The sequence below is a fragment of the Apus apus genome, chromosome 13 (genome assembly GCF_020740795.1).
Source record: "Apus apus isolate bApuApu2 chromosome 13, bApuApu2.pri.cur, whole genome shotgun sequence".
Classification (NCBI taxonomy): domain Eukaryota; kingdom Metazoa; phylum Chordata; class Aves; order Apodiformes; family Apodidae; genus Apus; species Apus apus.
Window position 1 is genome coordinate 11,770,753 of NC_067294.1, and position 22,595 is coordinate 11,793,347.

The window sequence follows — 22,595 nt, forward strand, 5'->3', positions numbered from 1 at the left end:
CTAAATTATAATTGGAAAAGCAATTTTTTTCTATTTACTTGTGAGAGGGAATTCTGTATAGGACCCATAGGTGAGTTGGCATCCAAATATGATGGTGATTTTTATCTCTACCTCTAAAGCAGAGATCAAGCCCCTTGCAGTTCTGTCAATGACCTGGGAGATCAGAGGAAACCCAGCATATTCCATATACTTCTTAGAGTATATATAATACAAAATCTAAAATGTGGATACTGTGCTAGCCATAGCTATTCATCAAACATTAAAAGCCACATTGGGAAGAGATATACCCAGGCAGGGAAGCAATAGAAATTACACAGAAGGTAAAAGAACTAGAGGACAACTCCCAGACAAACTATTTTTCACCATTTCAGGTTTCACTGAACACTGCTCTATGTTGTTAAACGGAAGTACAATCAATTTTCCTCATATACTTAAAATCAAATTACCCTTTGTCTTGGCTCAGTAGCTGTGGAGACCAGGACTGTATTACAGATGGCAAGGGCAAGGAAAAAGTCAGTAAGAGATGTGGAAGTCTTCATATGTATAAAAGGAGAAAGATTTTCAGTCTGCAGTGAAGCTTCTCTCACTCGCCTCAACAGCCTGCTATCGGGAGTCACATCCTTTTCCTGGAAGAGAAATCACTAAATGAGAATTATTCCCATTTATCCTTGTGCCCAAGGAAAAAAAACCCAAACAACTATCAAGTTGCTTGCTTCTTCTTGCCTCTTATCAAATTTACACCTAGAATTATGTAAATGTGCCTTTTGTACTCAACATCTAGGGAAAAGAAATACTTTCTAAAAGCTGCATAAGCAGATAATTAGAAGGAAATGCATCCTGAAAAAGGTGATTTCAGAATTCTATTTCTTTTGATATTTACTAGAAATCAAGAATAATCTCTACTGTATCCCTCAACTTTGGAACTGCTAACTGCTGATTTAAAGGCCATACCAGAATAAAGTGGACTCGGAAGCTCCCGTTTCAATGTGGGAGCTGATAGTTATTTCAACAGAGACTGTATTGTGCCTATGGCTTGGTAACTGCAATACTGCTGGTTGTTTCTATAACTATTTCGTTGTGCACCCAGAAAAAGAAGCTCTCTCAAACTGTTCTTCCTCAGTTTTTACAATAAATAAATAAATAAACACATACATACATACTTTATTTGTTCCTGAAATGTTACTGTAATTTTACTACCATAATCTTTCTAATCAAACCTTAATTTACAAGCCAAACCACTTAACAATGTCACTTACCTACAATTTAATCTGATGTAGGGCTATGGGAGTATTACTTTTAATGGAAATTTCATGTCAGCAGAGCCTGGTTTGGATTTAATTCAGGATTGGATTTAATTCAGGATTGTATTTAATTCAGGATCGTATTTAACAAGATCTTCCAAATTTAGAAGACACCTTACTGGGGGCCAACACTTTTGGGTGCGTTCTTTAAGGAGCTGCCAAAGTAACTTAACTGCTTTCTAGTTGACCTCAGCTCTTACCTTCTCCTCCTCCAATCTGGCAGTTTCCTTAAATTCCCTAAATAAGCAACAGAAGTCAACCAACCACCCTCACAGCTGTTTTACACTGAGCTGAATTTGTTGCTTTGTAGCTCCTGCTTGATAAAGTGAATAGCAGTTCTTAAAACATCCTAATAATTGCAAATAAATCTACTGCTCATTTTGCAGCACAGAGCTCAATTAAAATCCAAAGATGTAACGAGGTTTTGCACTTTCTCTGCTGCAGGAGGCTCTGCTTTCTCTGGCTCAGTGTGTTCACAATTTTTTGTTTCAAATATGGGACAGGTTTTAAGCATAGATGCATCCTTTCTCTAGAAAACCGATGCACACCGAGGATAAGCCCAGTTTTGTAGTTATCTTCTCAGGTCTTTTAAATGGAGCCAGAGGCTGAAAAGTTAAAGCTGTGATTCATTAGAAACCCTTTCACAGCATTGCACTGCAGCAGGCAGTTTCTGTGGGTGTGTCTGTTGCCAGTCCTGTGCTTTGTACACTCAGCAATCCCAAAAAGCTGAACTGGGCAATTCCAATGAAGAACACATCTGAGCAGACACAACTGTCAAAACAGTAGTGTTGGGAATTATCTTAAATTCAAAACATGAAAACTCACTGCCTGTATGCCCAGCTATTTATATAATTTCCCCATGCTTTGCCACAATTGGAATGAGTCTCATGAACCACAAATTATCATACATGGATTGTAGCCTCTCCTATCCAACATCATTCTCCAGAATTTTTTTTGCATCAATATCCTCAATATCTGCCTCTAGTTCACATCAGAAATAACAATGCACTGGTGGATATTTGACTTCAGCAGGAACTTTCTGAACTCAACATTTCCTTTCTGGCAGACAGAAAATCATCAGGTCAGTTTTGGCCTCAGAGACCAGGTGCAAAGATCACATAAAGAAATGACTGTCTTGCACTGCTCATGGGTGACAGGCCACCCACAGGCTTGTGCCTCTTTGTATAAGTCAAAGATTCCTGAATGACCTCTTTTACAGTGAAACCATTCAAGTAATCTTTCCCACTCCTGAATTTCTCCTCCTGTGATAACTGATTGGATTTCCTTCACATTGATTCTGGTTAGTTCATCAACATAGTTATTCCACTTACTAGCCTCATCTTTTAAATTAGTTTGGTGAGAAGGTATCCATCCATGAAAATTAGGGTTCTCTTTAGCAATCTTCAGCTTTTTCTGCCATTTCTCTTTATGCCATACAAGCACCATTAATTTCCCAGACCTCAGGTTTTAAAAACAAAATAATACAAAGATCTGTATTTTTTTAAAAAAAAGTTTTTCCCCTTTTCTTTTTCACATTCAGTGAAAACAGCTGACAGGAATTTCCAGCCTTATGGAAATTCAGGACATAAAAAAAAGTTCAGAAAAACAAATATGTTCATTGACCAGCCTGAACATATATAAACCCAACCAAGCAAACAAAAAAAGAAAATGAACTAAAACAGCACTAGCAATGATGGCAGATAAATTTGCCATCTTTTCAATGTTAATGGTTTTGTTAGTGAAAATGCTGATGTTATAAAATGGCTGGTTGGTGTCATTCAGTTTCTAAGATTTCCTCATTAATTTGGTAGTATTTTTGCTACCTGATGGCACTAAAACTTGATGGCAATGGGACAACTGAAATCTTCACTAAATGCCTTTAATAGCAAGACACTATTTATTGGAATTATTAAATCTAGAAGAAATGTGCTGTCCCAATCATAATTCGCAAGAACACCTAAAGGTAGACAGAGAAAACGTTAATTCTCTATGCTGTTCCAAATTTGCTTACAATTTTATATTTTTCCTACTCTTTTTAAAGTTCCCTTAAGTCCTTCTGTCAACCACAGCTCTGTTGTTTTATAATACATTTTTTGACTTTCCCCTCTGGGAAGTTGCAGCAGCCACAAGGAAGCAAATTAATAAAGTATACTGGCATTGTCTTCTTTTGAGGTACCCAGAGAAACCAGTAAGTAGGCCAGTGCCACCTTGGAGGTTCTAAAATGAGATGGTGTCCTCTAGTTAGGCTGAAGCCTGTTTCTCCAGAGGGCCAGTCAGGCAGTATGAAACATCAATTTCTGTTTTCACAGAAGGTGTGACAAAACAGGTAACTTTGTTCTTTTCCTAATTTCATTAGATTTTTCAGATATATACATGTCCACGAGTAGTAGATATTTTCTACCTGGACTTCAGTAAGGCCTTTGACCCTGTCCCCTGTGAGATCCAGATAGACAAGCTGTTGAGGTGTGGGCTGGGTAAGCATGCAAATGAGATGGACTTTAAACTGGTTAAATGGCCGGGCCCAGGGGATGATGATCAGCAGTGCAAAGTCTCGTTAGAGGCCAGTGACAAGTGATCTATCCCAGGGATGAACACTGGGTCTGGTCCTGTTCAACACAGGAGAAATGGCAGATACACCACAGGGTGATGCTGCCCTCCAGAGAGACCTCAACAGGCTGAAGAAATAGGGGCCTAAGGCTCTGCATCACACCTGTGTTACTTTGACTCCAAAAAAGACAAGCAATACTATTTCATTATTCTTCTAGGATCTGCAGTCTCCAGTTTAATTAACTGTATCAAATGACATGGAAATACTCTATCTCAGAGACACACTAAACTGAACGTATTAATTGATAAGAGCTTCATGGATTTCAGCAAAACATCAAAACTTGTCAGGCAGAGAACACTCTTTCAAACAGGCAGACTGAAATACGTTCTGTAGCTCCAGAGCTTCCTAATTGCAGAACTGCTCAGAATACTGACACAAAGTTCAAACCTGCTGATTTGCAGGCACAATCAATTACCACTCTACAAATGCACTTAAATTACCATACGCAACCTGCTTATCACTGATTCATGTAAGGCTGATTGAGAGTAAGTAAATTTTGTGATCAATGAATAGATAATTTTACTTTAAAAACTGTTCACATACAAATCTGGCATTTGTAAATTTTTATATTTTGTTTGGCACAGTTACTTTCCAATTAAACTCTTTATATTTTGTGGGATACTGTGATGTTAATGGCCCTCTTGCTTTAAAATGCTTCTCTTGGCAACAGTTCTGATATGCAGGTGCTCACAGCAGATGCTGTGCTAACCCTTACCCAAAAACCACTGTGTCTTCTCAGCAGTGCAAAGTTCTTTGATTTTACTGTTACCTAAAGCTACCAGTTTTGATGAGTATTTTCCATAAGCCTGGCACATGGAAACCTGTCATCTATTAAGAAAAAAAAAACCACAATAAATTGTACACTGCCAGCTACTGGCCATTGGACTTCACATTGTTCATTATATAAAACAAGATTTCTTTTTTCTCTTGCATTTTGTTTATCTGAAGAAGCTGAGTCTCACCTGTGCTTGAGAATCATTGACTGCCACTGAATGCTTTAATGGATGTTTTCATTTTAGCAGAGTTATTCACCCAGAAGCACCCTGTAGCCTTAAATTAATCAAGCTAAACAGCAGTCTTTGTGTCTTCACTCACACATTGTTCAAAGATGGATTTTTCTAAAGGAGCTTTTACTCCTGAGTTACATTCAAGCTCACAGAGCTATCTGTAAAACCAGAGCACACAAAATGCTTAAGATTTGTGGCAAACGACAAGTGCATCAGAAAAGGTGATAGAAGTTCTGAAGGGCAGGAATCACAGAAACACATTGAAAATTTTACTACCCCCATTTTATTAATAGGGAATTGGCTTGGCTGCTACAAATTGCTACTGCTATGCATCGTTTGAAGAATATCAACATACAGGACAGACTCTGGGCAACATCTAATTATTTCCATTTTTACTACATCTTCATACTTGTCACAGAGGTTAAACAATTTATCCAGATAGAGTGTTGCCTATCTGCAGCTAAGGCTTTTTTTTTCCCTTGAAAATTGCAATATCTATCTTTTGACACACTAACAAACTCCCAGAACTGCTCTGGAAAGTGCAGCTTAGGCATTTGGCATGTACACTGCAGGGGTGGCTGAACTTTGTTTAACAGAGTTGATCCATCTCAGTGCTAGTAGCAGAAGTAGCTTGTGGCTTCCTGAGCTATGCTCAGACTGGGACTTTAAACCCATGCTGTCTTCCCAACCACCATCTCCCAGGAGGACCTATGCCTCCTATTTCTGCAAAGCCAGGCCCCAGACTCACATCCCTAGCTCCTCTTACACAATCCCAGCTCAGAATCTCCACCTCATTTTTGCTGGCATTTTAATGTACTAGAAGAGTACAAAAAGCTCATTCTTCTCTATGCAAAGTTCCTCTTGCTGTTATGAACCACAGACTCAATCTCTGAACACCAAATTCATGTCTCCTCCTCCTATCAAGCAAACATCACCAATCCTCACCCGTGTGTCCCCATTCTTCTGCTGCAGACTTTCACACAAGGACCCAGGCTGCCACACACTCCGTATGAAGACCCCAATGCATTGTCTCCCCCTTCTGTCTCTTAGCTCTACCAGGCTTGGCTTTTTCCTGTCCACCTGTTGACTTCCCAGGACAAAATGTAACCAAAAAGTGTTAGCTTAGTCTGCTCTACTCACGATGGGACTGCTGAATGCCACTTGAGACTGATTGCTGTCACGACGACCAAGAGACCTGTTCCTTGTATGTCCCTGAAAACGAGCTCTAGCACTCTGGCACCTCCTCAAAGGTCTTATGGTCCTCTGCTTATAAGTGGCTGGTCTCTCAATATTCATGGGAGGAAGAGTAAAGTGCTGAAGTTTTGCAAAGTCCTCAACATCTAAATCCAACTCTTTGTGGTTTTCCAGGCGCCGGGCTGCAAAAGGAGAAAATCAAACCTTACCTCTAATTCTGTATTTTTGCATTGCAAGGGAGGAATTCCTTGATTGGTTAAAAAGATTGGAACAAACTAAATCAAAGCCAAAACATCTCAAGAGCCAGCAGCAGAAAAACTTCACTATCCTCTTCAGTTTCTGGCAACTCCCACTCTCCAGTGTTTATTATAGCAAGAAAACGAAAAATGAGTTTTCAAAATGATCAGTCACTTTTATGGACCTCTGCTTGTGCTTGGTCTCTTTAGCTGCACTTTGCAGTTGACTGGAACAATCAGGAGTGTTCACAGGAGAGTAAAATATGGTAATTCACAAGTTTGCTAATGTTTTCAGTCACAGAGCACAAACACATTTTTGGCAGCTGCTTGCCAACTTAATAACATCCTTTGAACTATGTAGAGGGAGAAAGTAGAGCCCAAGAATGGGCCTGACTCAAACCCCCAGATCCAGAGCACCAAATGCCACGAGACTGCAGATCCGGGCTGAGCGAGGGTCGGCTCCAGAAAACACGCAGCTGTACCTTTCCTATAACACAGAAGACTATGGTAATTACTTTTGGGCCCACTGAGTTTAATTACAAACTAATCTCACTTTCTGAGCTTTTAAAAGGTTGGCTGGCATTCATTTAGAAATGAAAGAGAAAATGTTCTCTTTGCACTCTCCAGTGGGCACTGAATGCAGGGCAAAGCCTGAGATGCCTGCAGAGGGAACAGGCAAACCTTTCCCATCTGACTTCTGAATAATTTAAAACACCTTCACTTTTATGACTCTCTGTAACAGGAGTCCCTCACGAAAGGGAGACAAATCCACAAAGCTCTATGTTGTCAAGGGCTCAGTAGGTTTAAATATTAATACTTAAATTAATAACATTTAGTTGTTTGGAGAGAAAAGCTAGTATAAAAAAGCATCACTCACCATTTTCCTGATGTGAAAATTCAATTCCATCGACAGTACAGCGTCGAAACACCATTTTGTTTTCTGTTAGTGTCCCAGTTTTGTCTGAGAAGATATACTGGATTTGTCCAAGATCTTCAGTAATATTCAGGGCGCGGCACTGTATGGGCAGATCTGCCTCTTCATCGTACAGGTCAATGTCATTGTGAATTAAGAAGACTTGGCCCAACTTAACAAACTCAATGGACACATAAAGAGAAACGGGGATTAAAACCTGAAACAGATTAAATTCTCAGTGAGGGGTGAGACAAGTCTTATCGCTTTCTGTCAGCAATGTCCTGGCACAGATACACTAGCAATCTTCAGAGTAAAGTTTCTCCCTAGTGATTGAATAATAATAGTGTGGGGGAGAAAAAAAAAATCTAGCACAAAACAGCAATGGATATACAGAGGCAGTAAGTGACAAATTTAAGACAAAATTCCTAGAACACCAAATGCAAAGATGGGTCTTTCAGAGGAAGCTCTTACAAAGCACATTTTCTGGACAGAGGACCATGCTTGCTCTCACCCCTCCAGAAACTCTGAATGGATCCACTGGCACAAACTGACTCTTAATGCAAAAAAGTTTCAAAACCAATTACTTTGTGAGCAACACTTCCTACCCACTAGCTTCCCTGCCCTGAAATAATAACAAATTCTTAAGATACACAAATATTGTGTTTCAGTAATGAAGAATAATCACCCAAGGAATCTCTGAGCAGCTCAGGAATTTATCTTCAGATTTCATTCATATTAAAGCAATTCTATCCACTTAAATCTCAGCAGCTACAACAAGAAATCTGAAAAGTAAATGTGAATTTTTTCTCCCATCCCATAAAATATTCTCTCCCAATTAGGCTTAATCAGACTCAGATACACAAGCAACCTACTTCTAATTTAGCTTCCTTCCTACACCAGCTTATCCATACCTAGTTACAATTCCCCACTGGCAAACCTGACAATTTTTGTTTCACTTTTTTCCTGAGATATTAAGTGTCATTTTTATTACGGAATTCTGGACATAGGCAGAAAAAAAAGAAAAGCTGACATTTGGATGTGAACATCCTCTTTATTTGAGGATGTGAACACCCTCATATGCTAGAGATTCTAGAGTTATTTAAAGATATGATGCACATTCTTCCTATCTACATCCTTGGGGGGTTTCAACAGCAAGAAAGGAAATTCTGCAGTGAGAAAGAAAAAAAAAAAAGCTACATTATTTCACATTTGGATGAATTTAAACACTCCTAGCAATATTTTCAAATAGGATTAAGAGGGTACTGCATGGTTATGAGTTCATATTAATTGTTCATTAGTGATTATACTCAGTTTTGAGTAGCTTTTCTTCGGAGGTAACAGAGAGGTTTTTGTCTTTTACCTGCAACAGGATTATCATTGTCAAGAACATGTAGACACCGGCAAGAACTGGAGACAGAAAATTGCCATTCTCATCTGGGACTTCATAAGGTGGATGCTCAGAGAAGCTTCCAGTCCAAATGCCATGCCCTGTAGGAATCACATACAATATTGAAATACACTGAGCAGTAAGACAACTGGCAAAGCTTCTGAAATTTGCAGATATGGACTGCCATGGTAAACCAACAGTCCCTGAGCAATGCTGTAAATCTATGGGAGAATGCAAAGTATCTGCAGAGCTCTGCAGCACAAGAATATAAATGATATGCTTGTAAGAAATGAGAAGTCATGGATATTTTTATTCACCTCTCCTTCAGCTGGTGTCCCCCAAGGCTTTTTGCTCTGCAAAGATCTTTCCTCATTCTATGTCTTGCTGCTGGATGACTCCATTTCTATGACCTATCTTTGAAAATCCTCAGTGCAGAAGACTGTCATTCCTCTAATCAAAAGAAAACTTAAAACCTTTTTCTAGACAAACCAAAATCTTGCTTCTCCTTTCTGATCATTCTTGATTTCAATCTGTCTTTGTTAGAGTTGACAAACACACTATAATTCAGTTTGGGTAGTTCATTTTTACATTCCCTTCAATTAAGTCATTACCAAAAGCTGCTTCTTCTGTGTCTTAAATATCAGTCGATATCATTGCACTACTACAACAAAGTCTCTATTTCCGGACTTAAAAACGTCCCATTTCTTTACCACCTTTCATACACCCCTTACTGAAATAAACTTTGCTCAAGGATGTTACTAAATTCACAGCATCAGAATCTTCACACAGAGGTGTGACAAACAACTCGGTTTCCTTTCCTGCATCACTGCTCCAGACACCAAAACCCTCTGTTAGTCCACTTCCCATATCCAGCTCTGATAAAACTTCTGTTAGCACCAGTTAAGCAAGCAGTTGTTTTGCAGCATCTGCCCACTAAAATGCTGCCAAAGGAATTAAATTTTTTCAGCAATACTTTCTGGCTGCCAGAGACCACAGTGACATCTGAACAAGGACAACTATGCTCTACAAGCCACTTCTTAACCCAGTTTTTCACTGTGTGCAGGAAAGGTCCTTATAATGGAGCCACCAGTGATATTTCTTCCTAGAACCCCATATTCAGACAAGGTTGCAAAGCAAGAAATCATGGTAGAGCTATGAGATGTTTAGAATGGATGAAAACTAATGGACTTGTTACTGTTTTACATGTTTCACTTAGACTATGAATATTTTATATATATATTTCAAACCTGAGCAGATAAATTGTTTTTAAATGCTGATTTTTTCATCTGAGACCACATTAAACCTTAAATTAAAGGACTTTATTACTCAAGGGCCCCTACACACCAGACAAATACAAGTCTCTAAATCTACATGACAGCCACCACAAATAAAGTCTCTCTCTCCCTCACACAGAGCTCAGTTGTCAGACTGAAATCCCATTTCTGTGCCAAAAAAGCCCACTGCAAGATGAAGCAGTAAAATTTAAAAAGTGATTAAGTCAGTTCGATTGTTCATCTTTTTTAGATGACCCTTTCTTCTAACGGTATTACACTGGTGACTGGCTGGTGTGTCACATCACATGCCTCCAGGGCAGGTTCAGGAAAACCTGACAGGGCCACGATTTAATTTTGTGACTACAAAACTTATTCAGAGCAGAAGCACTATGCAAGTTACCACCAAGGTGGAATAATTTAAAAAGAAAAGGGGCTTTGAACACCGAGCACTCATGAGAGCTTCTGTTGCCTCCTTAGAGAAGTGACACATTCAAAAGTCTGTAGGCTTAAGAGTCCCAGCTCTCAGCCTTTCCTCATAAGAGAGATGCTCCAATCCCCCAGTCATCTTTCTTGCCCTCTGCTGGACTCTCTCCAGCAGTTCCCTGTCTCTCTTGAACTGGGGAGCCCAGAACTAGACTCAGTTGATTGAAAAGACCGAAGAGCCTAAAGACCCCTAGAGCTTTCAGCTCTAGATCTGATCTCGCTTATACCTTTAAGATCAATTTTAGCCACCATTTAGAAAAAAAAAGCAATGAAACATAAGATTTTTGTCAGTGCTTCATACCTACAGCTCCAACAAGACACATCACGAATAGGAGTCCCACACATAAGAATATATCCGTATTCATCCGTCGCTCTATCTTGCTGCGCTTGTAGCGAGGACCATTGTTATTTAGCATGGCCTTGGTTTCATGACCTTCAAAACACAAATGGATCTCATCATGTTTATGCAGTATTTTGTAGAGTTTTTTTTTTTGTTTGTTTGTTTTTTTTTTAAGTATTTCTATTACAATAAAAGAGCAGGATGCTCACGAGTAATGTTAATTTGACCCTACTTTCATTCAGTAATTTTATTGCTTGTCTTCTCATTAGACTTAATAGGAGAATATATTAGAGACTAGATCTAGAGATTTACAGGACACCTCCATTACCTCACACATTTCAGCTGTTATATACATTCTACTTTCCCAAAGAGCAGATTCAGTAGGATCATAAGGTATATATAAATATTCAAAAGGGAAATCTTGTTGAGAATAAGAGGAAAAACATTAATAATATTATATTTTTGTATTTTACAAACAACTTGATTAGGTGTTACAGATTCCTGAAACTTACATTTGAATATTTTTCAGAAGATATTTAAAAGCAGCTAGACACATTTCAAGTATTAACTTAAATAAGATCCAACATGTCAGATCCAGAGGTGAAAGACACTAATGTTATTTAGTTTTCTGATATGTGGTTATGAAGTGCTAACAAAACAGCAAGACAAGACATAAAAAAACCTTGCAATCCTTAAAAATTTACTGAATTAGAATTAGGGTGGTATATTTGTAATGGAAAAAGAGGAGTACTGCAAGAAGCCAACAAGCAGAAATTGCTTTTTCTGTACTATTAATATTACCTAAACTGTGGTTCCACAATTGGGATATCTGGGTACCATCTATTGCTATATTGAATGGAAACTTTTATGTTTATTTCTGCAGTCCTTTTCCCTGAAAACACAGACCCTGCAGACTTGTATTTAGTTTTCATTTGTATGTGCATGACGTGCATGAGAGGGACTGTTTTCTGAGCTATCTTGCAGTGTTCTCCTGGGAGGTGATTTGAAACAAAAGCTGGAAGTTAGGTGCAATTCAATCATGCCTGCTGGATTCATTCCAGGTTTACATCAAATGTTATTAATTGAGGCAGAAAGCAAGAGAGAAAATTACTCTCCAGCCTTATGTTCAGGACATTCACCCAAGAACTGAGACTCTTGGCTTCCCGTTCCAATGAATATATAATTATTTACACAACCCGGAGCTACGTCAGTGGGACCAGCTTATACGATCACCGCTCCTTCCTCTCCAACTCCTGTTTGTGTACATACCCACTTGTTCCACACAGGCAGGTGTTCAGGGTACAACTTGTGAAGCAGGAAATGTATGTTCACTCCCACACAGGCAGAACTGGGAACAAAACCCAAGTCTTGCCCTCAGTGAACATATGCTCTAACCACCAAGTGACACAGAAAAGGAGGGTGCTGCTGCCTGCTCTTCTCTTCCTCCAGCAGCTGTGTGAATCTTGTTCCTCACTTTTCTTTTGTGTCAGGCTTAATGGAATGTTTTGTGGTGAAAACAAAACAAGACTAAAACCTCTAATCTCTCTCAGAAAACCCTCATGGAAATGCTGGATTTATTTCAGTAAGAAAATGTTAAAGAGATTTCTTTCCAAATATCAGCTCTATCATTTCCTTCTACTTCAGCTGACCAAAAGAAAAAGAAAACATCTGTAATACAGATATCACCTTGCAAGAGACAGAATATCAGAAATAAGAGGAATAAACAACTTGGTTCTCCCCTAATCTTCACCATTTCATATTCTGTGCAACACAGCACCCCACCTACCACCCTTCTAGTACCTTGTGGGTGCTGACAGACTTACCTAAAACTCATTTCTGGTACTTTACTATTTGAAAAGCATGTAATTCTTGCTGCTGTCCCTATTACAATGAGAAAATGAAGTTGGCTGATACTCTGTGATGAGGTTTTTGTGCATTAGTCTAATTGCTTTGTGGAGAACCATTTGGGTAGCCATGAAAAGTGTAACCATACTTGGGTCAGATGGAAACCGCAGAGGCTAAACAATGACATTACCTGACAGCTCCACTCTTCACAGAGACTTCCATCAGAAAATAGGTTTGAGGAGTAATAGGGTTATAAAAATAGAGAATATGCCATCTTATAATATGACTGATCCTGATTGTTGTGAAAAGGTCACAGACCATGATTAAGAGCCAGAGTATAATCAATGTCAAAGAACCCTAGAAATGAATCTGGTTCTGGCTCAAAGGAGTCTAATTTTAGAAGGAATAAATTTTTATACTGACATTTGCGGTAATATGTCAGTTGAAACTGAAAACTTACTCAGATCCTGCACCTGGGCTGGGGCAATCACAAGCACAAATAGAGGTTAGGCAGGGAATGGACTGAGAACAGCCCTGAAGAGATGGACTTGGTGGCATTGGTTGATGAGAAGCTCAACATGAGCCGTCAATGTGCATGTGCAGCCCAGAAAGCCACCGTGTCCTGGGCTGCATCAAAAGAAGGGTGGCCAGCAGGTCAAGAGAGATGATTCTGCCCCTCTGCTCCCTTCTTGTGAGACCCCATCTGAAGTCTTACATCCACTTCTGGAGTTCCCAACACAAGAAGGACATGGAGATCTTGGAGAAAGTCCAGAGGAGGGCCATGAAGATGATAATCATACAGAATCATAGAATGGTTAGGATTGGAAGGGACCTTAAAGATCATCATGTTCCAACCTCCCTGCTATGAGCAGGGGCACCTCACACTAGAGAAGACACCAGAATGCACAAAGTCTCATCCAACCTGGCATTACACACCTCCAGGGAGGGGGCATTTACAACTTCACTAGGCAACCTGTTCCAGCACCTTACTACCCTCATGGTGAAGAAATAAGAGGGCTGGATCACCTCTTCTACATAGACAGGATGAAGAGAGTTGGAGCTGTTCAGTCTGGAGAAGAGAAGATTCTGAGGAGACCTTATAGTGGCCTTCCAGTACCTGAAGGGGCTACAGGAAAGCTGGGGAGGGGCTTTTACAAAGACATGTAGAAATAGGATAAGGTATAATGGCCTTAAACTGGAAGAGGAGACATTTAAGTTAGACACGAGGAATAAACTCTTCACTGTGATGGTGGTGAGACACTGGCCCATATTGCCCAAGGAAATTGTGTATATTCTATCCCTGGAAGTGTTCAAGGCCAAGTCGGATGGGGGTTTAAGCAACCTGGTCTAGTGGGAGGTGTCCCTGCCCATGGCAGGGGGTTGGAAATGGTCTTTAAGGTCCCTTCCAACTCAAACCATTCTATGATTCTATCTTGAAAATTACTTTAAAACTCCATTCTTTGCTACTAGCATCTTAAGCAACATTAACAGAGATCCACACTAGGATCTGTGCTGGTTAGCAAAGGATCATGCTGGGAAATCTTGACAAAAAGAGAAGAAAAATAGGAATCCTAATAAGAGAAGGGAAGATGAGTTACTCCAGTTCTATAGAGAATGATCTATACAGAGGATCTACAGCAGTTACTTCCAAAGAAATGGGTGATGGGTTTGGCTCTAGCTCTTCTCCTCTGTCTGGCAACATCCCTACATGTGATGTTCAGAGAGACAGGCAATGAAAAACCCACAAAGTTGAGGCTACTTTGGGAACATCTGGGAACTGTAGTAATTTGGACTCCTCTTCTGCAGTAGCGAAATAAAATGGCAAATTGTCAGGTAAAATAATCTGGATTGTGGAGATTAATCTAAACTAAACAACTCATGCAAAGATGGTGACTTCTATTTTCTCTTAGCTGGCTCAGCCTTGAACCCCTTGCTGCTGATTAGACATAAAACAGGTGACGTGATTGTACTGGAAAGATAAAAATAACCAATAATGGAATTGATTAGGTTTAATTTGACTTTCATTTAATCTACAAATAAAGAAGGTATCTGATACATTTTATCTGAAGCAGAAGAGGGCACAGCTGGCAAAACCAATGATAAATGATGCTCACTGAATAAAAGCAGAGGTAACACTCCAAAGGGAAGAGATGTTGAGAGAAAGATGATCTGACCCACTGCTGAACCTGGCACTGCTGCATTTATCTGGGCACTGACACTTGCTTGGTTCATGTCTCTACTGCATGAAATTAATGGTTGCATGGACACATTATGTCTATGTCAGCACAAACCTGTGCTGCTGCTGCCTCTTCTGTCACACCCAGATGCTGTTCCCTGCCTCCTGAGGGCTGGCACTGGCACAGCTTGGCTTGGTGATGATTTTCCTTGGCTTTTTTTTTTTTTTTTTTTTTTAACTGGGTAGATCTTCAGCTGCCTGAGTTTCTGCCCTGAGGAGCCAGTGAGACCTCCCTTAGAGCCACCTTGTAGATTTGATGCCATATGCGATTAGCATTATAATCAGAGCTGCAGAGCTGAGAGTTAAATACTTGACTGGATATTTTTGCAAGATATTGCTAAGACAGCAAGATGTTTGACATACACAAGGACATTGTCACTTGCCAGGATCCAGTGAAGGACTCTGGGCTTTGGAGATGGATGAGTAATACCTTGACTTCAAAAAGTTTTGGTAATTTTCCCATGCCCTACTGATTCTTAAAACAAAAGGTCAAGTTGCTGTGCAATATTAGACTACACATATTTACTTAAGGATATTTACAGAGAAATTCTATGTTTAGCTTGATAGAAAGTACATCTTACCTGCATATATAACAATTCCTATTGCAGCCTCAGTATTTCTGATTGTACATCCACGAAGCAAGAGACTTTCAATGTTAAAACCAATCCGTTCATGATTTGGTTGCTCCCTAGAAGAAAGAAATTGAAATAAAGCAAAGTGTTCTTCTCTTCTAATACAGCATTAACCAAATTTTTTGTGCATCTTTGTTTTATGTCGAAATCAAGGAACTGTGAAGGCCCTGCTTTGCCTGTAGTTCACTCAGCTTCAATAAAGACTCCAGTAAACAGTGGCAGAGAAGTCCAGGTATCTCTTTTAAAGACCACTTGCATGGTATGTGCACCCTGATGTCAATACGAACCAAGTTTGGCTTTTACCTGGTACCTGACCTGCCAGATTCAGTATCTCATAAATGAAGCCAAATAGGTTATGTGACTTCAGTCATGTAAAATTCCTTACAAACCATCTGCAACCTGCAAGAGCATCTGTCTCTCTGTCAGCCTCCAAAAGCTTTTCATCTTTGTGAACCTGAGTTCACTTGGACAGTCTCTAGCTTGAGGGTCTCTTCCTCAATTTTACACCAGATGGAAAACTTTTCATTCTGTCTGAAGATGTCCCAACATGCAACAGATCCTCTGCTAGCAGAACAGACTGGTGAAAACTTAATGAAAAGTAAAAGGTCAGTGGTCTATCAGGCAGGCAATTTGTTTCTTGCCTCTGAAAATCAAAGCATAAAACTACTTTTGCTCACAGTTTTTTATTATACACTTTCATAGGGCCCTCCTGAGATCTTTACCAAAGCTGAGATTTTTCATTTAAGTCACTCCATCTGGTTTGGTTATGTGAATATCAGCATGAGAAAATACTTTTTTTTTCCCCTTACAATATGTATCTTTCACTACTTTCTATTAGACTTTACGTTTACAAGCAAACTGCAGCCTCACTTAAATGGAGGGCAACAATATACAACTGGTACAGCTGTAAAAACCAGTGTCAAAAAGCAGTTTTTCTGGGAATCTAGATTCAGTCTTGGTGAACTCACTTAATATAAACCTTCTTGCATCCCCCTGAGCAGAATTTGCTGTGATCAGGAATGTCAGATGAATGTCACTAAGTTCTTTCTTATCATTTTTGGTAGAGGGAGTATTGCTACTAGAGACTCAATAATTTATTAAGAGTTCTTGAAGAAAAATGTAACTGATCCAAGTAATTTGTGTTTACAAAATAGCTCAAACAACAGCAGACCAAAGACAGAAACTCCATGAAATGTCAGCTGTTAATTTCCACTGCAAAGTATTTCCTCTACCCTCGGAGTGGCAAAAGAAAAGCAACTAATTTCATGTTCCGCCAAGCAGGTGAGATAATTAGCATTTCCCCAAGAGATTTCTGTCACAGGCTTTCAATAAAGATTTGGAGATTTTGAAGCCAGTCCTGAGGGTGTGTATTTCTGTGTGTTTTCTTGTGACAATTCACCTACATTTCCATAATCTTAGTGCTCTTGTGCCATCTTCCAGCAGGCTAATGGGAAGGATTGCTTCCATTTGGATTATAGTCCTCAAAGCCAGCAACCACAGCCAGTGATCAATACAAACTTGACCTCTTTTCCCCTTCATGATATCATGGTAGAAGGGAAATGCCATTGCTAGTAGAGGCATCATTCTTCTCACAGAGAGTGCTAGTATGGGCAAGAACCCTCTGGCTTACTCATGTCAGAGGATTTGGCCGTTTGCAGCTACTCCAGGTGCAATACTTTGCCTTTTCACAGAGACATTAGCTCCTAGTGTAGCAACCAGTGAATTTAACAATGCTGAGGCACAGATAGGAAGGCTGGCACATTCATACAATTACATTATTTATGTAACATGGGGCATGCATTTGGCCTGGGGTAGCTGATATTTCAAACAATTCTCTGGTGTGGTGTAGGAATTAGCACGGAGCAGCGGCTGCTCTGAAGAGGGCCTTGGGAAACAGCTGCCCTATATTGGAGGATAAGAGAATTTTAGGACATAAACCATGCCAGACAAATTTGCCTTATTGCCAGGGAATGGGCTTAAATCTGCTGACTTTGCAAGTAGAGATTTCCCTGTTATGCCTGTGCAAGAATTATTTCATGAAAAAGGAACATAAGGTACAGAGGATGTGGCTTTTTTCTCACATACATAGGTTTACACTAAGGAAAAAACAAAAAAGCAAGCACTTTTTTACACTAGTCTAACACATGGGTTCAATAGGGTTTGTCTTGCTTGCTTGCTTCTAGCTGTAAGAAGAAAATTTGTTTGTTAGATCCTGTGGCCAGAATTATGAAGAAACTAGAGCCATGCAGTTGAACAACTTTAAACTTCAGGAAGGTTTTAGATTGAAAATCTAGCCTAGCCTAACCTTTAGGTCAAATGCAGATGGGCTTATGTCTGAATTCTGAAAAGAGCTAAAGCCTTGGGAGAACAGCTTGTGTGAAACAACCACAAATTCAGTATCTTGCCTTGGTTCTGCCTTGCTTTAAAATGCAGATTCAGCCCCACATTCTATACTGGCTTCTGAGTCCAGGAATATCCAATAGTGATGTCTATCAATTTCTTCAAAATATTTTTCTTTCATCCAGTTCCTCCAAGAAATATTAAAGTTCAGATACAAAATACATGTATGGATAAAAATTACTTACATGTACCCTTTGAATTTGTTGAGATCATTGTTAGGCATTTCACAGACGATGGTGTTTTGGAAAAGTTCAGGTTCAAACAATGTGTTCTGCAAGAGGAAACACACTGAGAATCAGTGTCACATCCAATGAGTACTTGAAATGTTAAACCCTAAGAAGTTAAAAAATGGCATAAAATGAAAAAAAAAAATAAATCCTCCCTCTCAGTCTTTCACAGATAGGTGAATTCAATATCCTAAGCAGATCTTAAAACATATAACTAACCCTAGTTGATACTGTTTTCTCCCTCTTTAAAGAGTCACACTTTATAGGCACAATTAAATCTGAGTAAGTTTTATGCAGCTCATAAATCACAGGGCTAAACACAACTCCAAGAACAAGGAAGAAGCTGGCACACTAAAACCTGTAAGTATAGTATTTAGTGCACTGAGTTTTCTTTTAACCAATGCACTGTTTGCGCTAATGCAATAAATAACAGGGTAATAGAGTTGCCTGTTTAAGCACTGACCTTCCTGAGCACTGGCTTTCGTAAGGGGAACCCAGTTTATCTAAATAACAACACAAAGTCTAAAGAAGGTCACCATGAATAGGCAGGTCTGAAGTGTAATTCAGCATGTGGGGATTTTCTGATTTAGAGACAGACTTCCGTATATTATAAATGACTGAAGGAAATTTTGCATTTTGTATGCTAGCAGGGCACTCACTCTGTTTTCCTCTAAAAGAAAAAAAATACAAACCCTAATTTGTAAACTTTGACGATATAACACAAAACAGCATTTTATTTTTTTTCTATTGAAGTAGCTAGTTTATTGTTGGGTGTTATTTTTGTTTGGTTTTGTTATTTGTTCTAAGTCTCTACATATTGCAAATTTTCATTGTTTCTCAGTAAAAAAAAATCTCTCCCTAATAATCACTGGAAAGCACTGGTAAAGGTTCATTACGCTAAGGCATCTGCAGCCTGAGGAAGCCTTTATTCTGCTTGCAAAGTGATTTCCATTTGAACAAAGAGCCAGTAACACTGGGGTACAGTACCTGGTCACACTGGCCATGGAAATGGTGTACTTCTATTTAATCAATTTGGTTGCTCACTGGCAGTCGTGTCCCACCCACCAATAACACCAAAATATCTTCCTAATGGCTCTGCTGCTAATGGCTAAATAAATAAATGTAATTCCTAGATTTACCTGCCAGGTTTTTGGATTTCCTGTCTATTGGAGTGATTCCAATGGAACAAAATATTCCTCTTCACATGCTACAACTCAAATTTGTTCTGTGTTATTAGAAAAACTGCCCTGCTCTGAGAATATTTTAAAAAATGTAACTAGTACAAATGTCCCTAAGCCATATTTTGTTGTTTATTTCAGGTTTATCAAACACAAGAGGATATATCACTAAAGTGATTGTAAAAAGCAAATTATATAGCCTAAGGAAAAAAAAAAAGGTGGCTTTAAGCATTCAAACTGAATCTCTGCTAACAAATTGATGTCAAACACAGCAGTTTTATTTAACTATTCACAGTTTAATTTACCTTGAGTTCAATTGCATATTATACTCCTACAGAAGATTCCATTATATCATTACTACTTAGGGTGCCTCAGAGCAGTTCCTAGAGTGCCATAGCTCTACCTGCCTAGCAAATGAGCATGGTCCTTCAGCTGCAGCAGAGAAGCAAAATCCATAGGGAAGCCTGCAGCCAGTTTGGAAGGGCAGCCATGAACTGCCTTCTAATTTTCATGCAGAAATAATTAACTCAGTGGTAGCAGCAGCTTTGCAGTGTGATGTGCTGTGACCTGGGTGACCTGTACATAGGAAGGACTTGCTGCTGACACAATGGTGGTCCTGTGCATTGTTCGTTAGCATTTGTTGATGCAGTTTGCTACAAGTAATGACTGTCTGAGATAATCTTCCTTTTTATACAGCCTTCCCTGTGCCTGAATAATGAAAATCTTCTGGGACAGACTGCTGCTTTCTGTACAGGGCATTATCTCCAACAGCAAAACACTTACATTAGGTGTCTCAGCACAGCCAGCCTGTCAGAACTGGTGCCCTTCATGGGCTGCATTTTCAGTAGACTTACCTGGCTGGAGAACCCCATCACAACTTGTCGTTGTTTAAGATTGGTCTCCCCATCAAGGTTGGCAGTTTCCAAGTGACAGATCCCATTCTGATCAGAGGAATACAGCAGTAGGATGTCAGCTGGGATGGTCTCGTTACACTGCAGCTGCACAAAGTCCCCCACTCGGACATCTTTCCAGCACTTCTCAACATATGCATGTTCTTCCCTGTTACATTAAAAACATGTCAGGAGAAAAAAATATAAAAAAGAAAGGAAAGAGTGCCTTGGGTTTCAAGGAAAATAAATCACTATTCCATCACAAACCGACGCTCAACAGTTCAGGAAATAGAGAACTTTTTTTGACATTACCTTTTCAACAATTGATCTTTAACTGCTCTTAATTATCTTAGACAACTGAAAACAACACAATAAGATTTAAAATTAGTTAATGGGAAAACTGCACAGGCAACAATGGCCCAGTTATTCTAATTCTCTGAGAGGAGATTTTTTTTTTCAAAATGAATAATTGAATCCTCTTGTGTCTTGCTCTGTAAGAGGGAAAACGCTCATGATATTTTAGCTCACAGACAGTAAAAGGCTTTTTGTAATGACTCAGAGTCTCATTTTCACTTAAGTTTTTAATCGTCCTCATCTATTGCCTGAAGAATGCTGTCTTTAAGTGTCTGTATCATGGGAAGGGGAGCAGCGATACAGCAGATAAAGTGTTTTGCTACAGTTCAAAGCACACATCCAAGCATCGCTCCCTAGTCAGGCCAAAGGCACTTCCTGCAAACCTGCTTTCCTGGACTTCTGCAAGGGAGACCCAGCCTGATGCTGTCAGGCAAACCCTTGCACTTGGACAATATCCTTATCTGCAAAGCAACATGAAATAACAGCTTCCTGCAAAGGTTATACACACAGTTAAATCCTGTGCATTTTCCAATGGTATCTACATTTTATTAAAAAAAAATAATCCTAACTATTTAAATCCTTTTAATGGTAGATGTGAGGTACTTAATAAATACTGGTATTGTGGCAATAATTGTTTCTTATTGCATTATTTTTGTCTTCCTGAATTTGTATTTCTTTTTTTTTTTCTTTTGTCTGACTCTACTTATCTGCATGTCCTTTATTCTTTTGCTCAACAACAGACATAAAAGACCACACTGAAGAACACAGGCTTTTTGTAAGTTAATTTGATGTTGTTGCACATTTAAAAACAAAATTCCAGAACAATTTATATTTGAAAAGTATTTAAGCAGGTGCAAGTTGAATATTTCTTGCTCTACAAAGTAGACACTAATGTTAATCCAGCAAAATAACGACGTAACTATGAATCCTTCCCATGTCAAATGTTTTCTGGGCAGAACGTATTAATTTGTTTGCTTAAAACATAAAAGTGAGAGTAAAGAAGCATTTTAGAGCAAGCAGATGGCTGGTCTTGCTATCCTAGACATTTGGATGCCGTGTATACCTTGCATATGATGTTTGCTATGACTCGTTCAGGACAATCCTACCTCTTTATGTCAACTCTTGCATAATAATGATGTTTATAGAACACGCTTCTGATTTTTTTTCTTCTCATAAAATGCTATAGAAGGGCCTTGTCCAGCTGGCTGCCTTCCACACCAGCCTTAATAAACAAGGTTAGCAAAAGTAATCCACAGAAATAATAGATTTGCAGGATTTTTTCAAGAATTCCCAATGAAACACATTACAGACAAAGCTTCAGGTTCTGCTCATTGACTTATTACAGAGGAGATCGTGAGTCAGAAAAGCCAAATTACTTCATTCAGGTTAGAGGAAAAGTCTTATTTAGCACAGGGACTAGAGTTCAGGAATTGCTAGAATCCCAAACCTGTGATCAGGTGAATAGGCTGTTCCTGTCTCCCAAAGAGCAATGAATTTGGTAAAGAAAACCACATTCCTTTCCTGAAAGAAATACTCAGCTGGACCTGTAAGATGAACAACTTCCTACACTACAAAGGTTTTCTACAACTTTGTAGAAAATTACCAGTGGATGAAAGGAAGAAAAGGACTTCACAAGGAACCTGGCCCACCTCATAGCAGCCCTGGCGCAGCTGCCCAGTGAGGTTTTTCAAATTAAGCAGTTTCCTTGTAGAGATTCCTGTACCTGGGAACACTGCCCATTTTCTGTTCAGTGATTAAAGTTCATAACACAAGCTCCGGTTGCTAAATATACAGAGGAGCTTTGTAAGTCTATGATGGTCTGACAAGAAACATAAAAAGGGCAAACACATTTATACAATAAAATAAACAAGATGTGGTGATTTCCAATAGGTGGAAAGCTGGAAATCTGATTCTTGTAGCACGTGGCATAAGGGCTGTGACACATCATAGGCATGATCTAAGATCAAAGTTCCTCAGTACCTTTTCTCCCTTGCCAGTCAATTTATCAACAGTACACTTAAAAACTGTTCCCTTGGTGTTCTGGGATGATGAGTAGCACAGTAATACCCATCAGAGGACAGAGCAGACAA

The 22,595-nt window shown here is 39.2% G+C and overlaps 1 protein-coding gene across 1 annotated transcript in view; it reads right to left on the minus strand.

The window, feature by feature from the left end:
• The window catches only part of ATP10B (ATPase phospholipid transporting 10B (putative)), a 49,186-nt gene that overhangs the window by 16,777 nt on the left and 9,814 nt on the right, over positions 1-22,595 (minus strand). The window contains exons 3-10 of the mRNA XM_051631563.1: positions 20,116-20,320; positions 18,042-18,127; positions 15,406-15,512; positions 10,705-10,836; positions 8,620-8,747; positions 7,224-7,476; positions 6,057-6,292; positions 447-626 (exon numbers count right to left, since the gene is read on the minus strand). Of these exons, the coding sequence (XP_051487523.1) occupies positions 447-626; positions 6,057-6,292; positions 7,224-7,476; positions 8,620-8,747; positions 10,705-10,836; positions 15,406-15,512; positions 18,042-18,127; positions 20,116-20,320 (1,327 nt within the window). The remainder of the gene's footprint in view (positions 1-446; positions 627-6,056; positions 6,293-7,223; positions 7,477-8,619; positions 8,748-10,704; positions 10,837-15,405; positions 15,513-18,041; positions 18,128-20,115; positions 20,321-22,595) is intronic.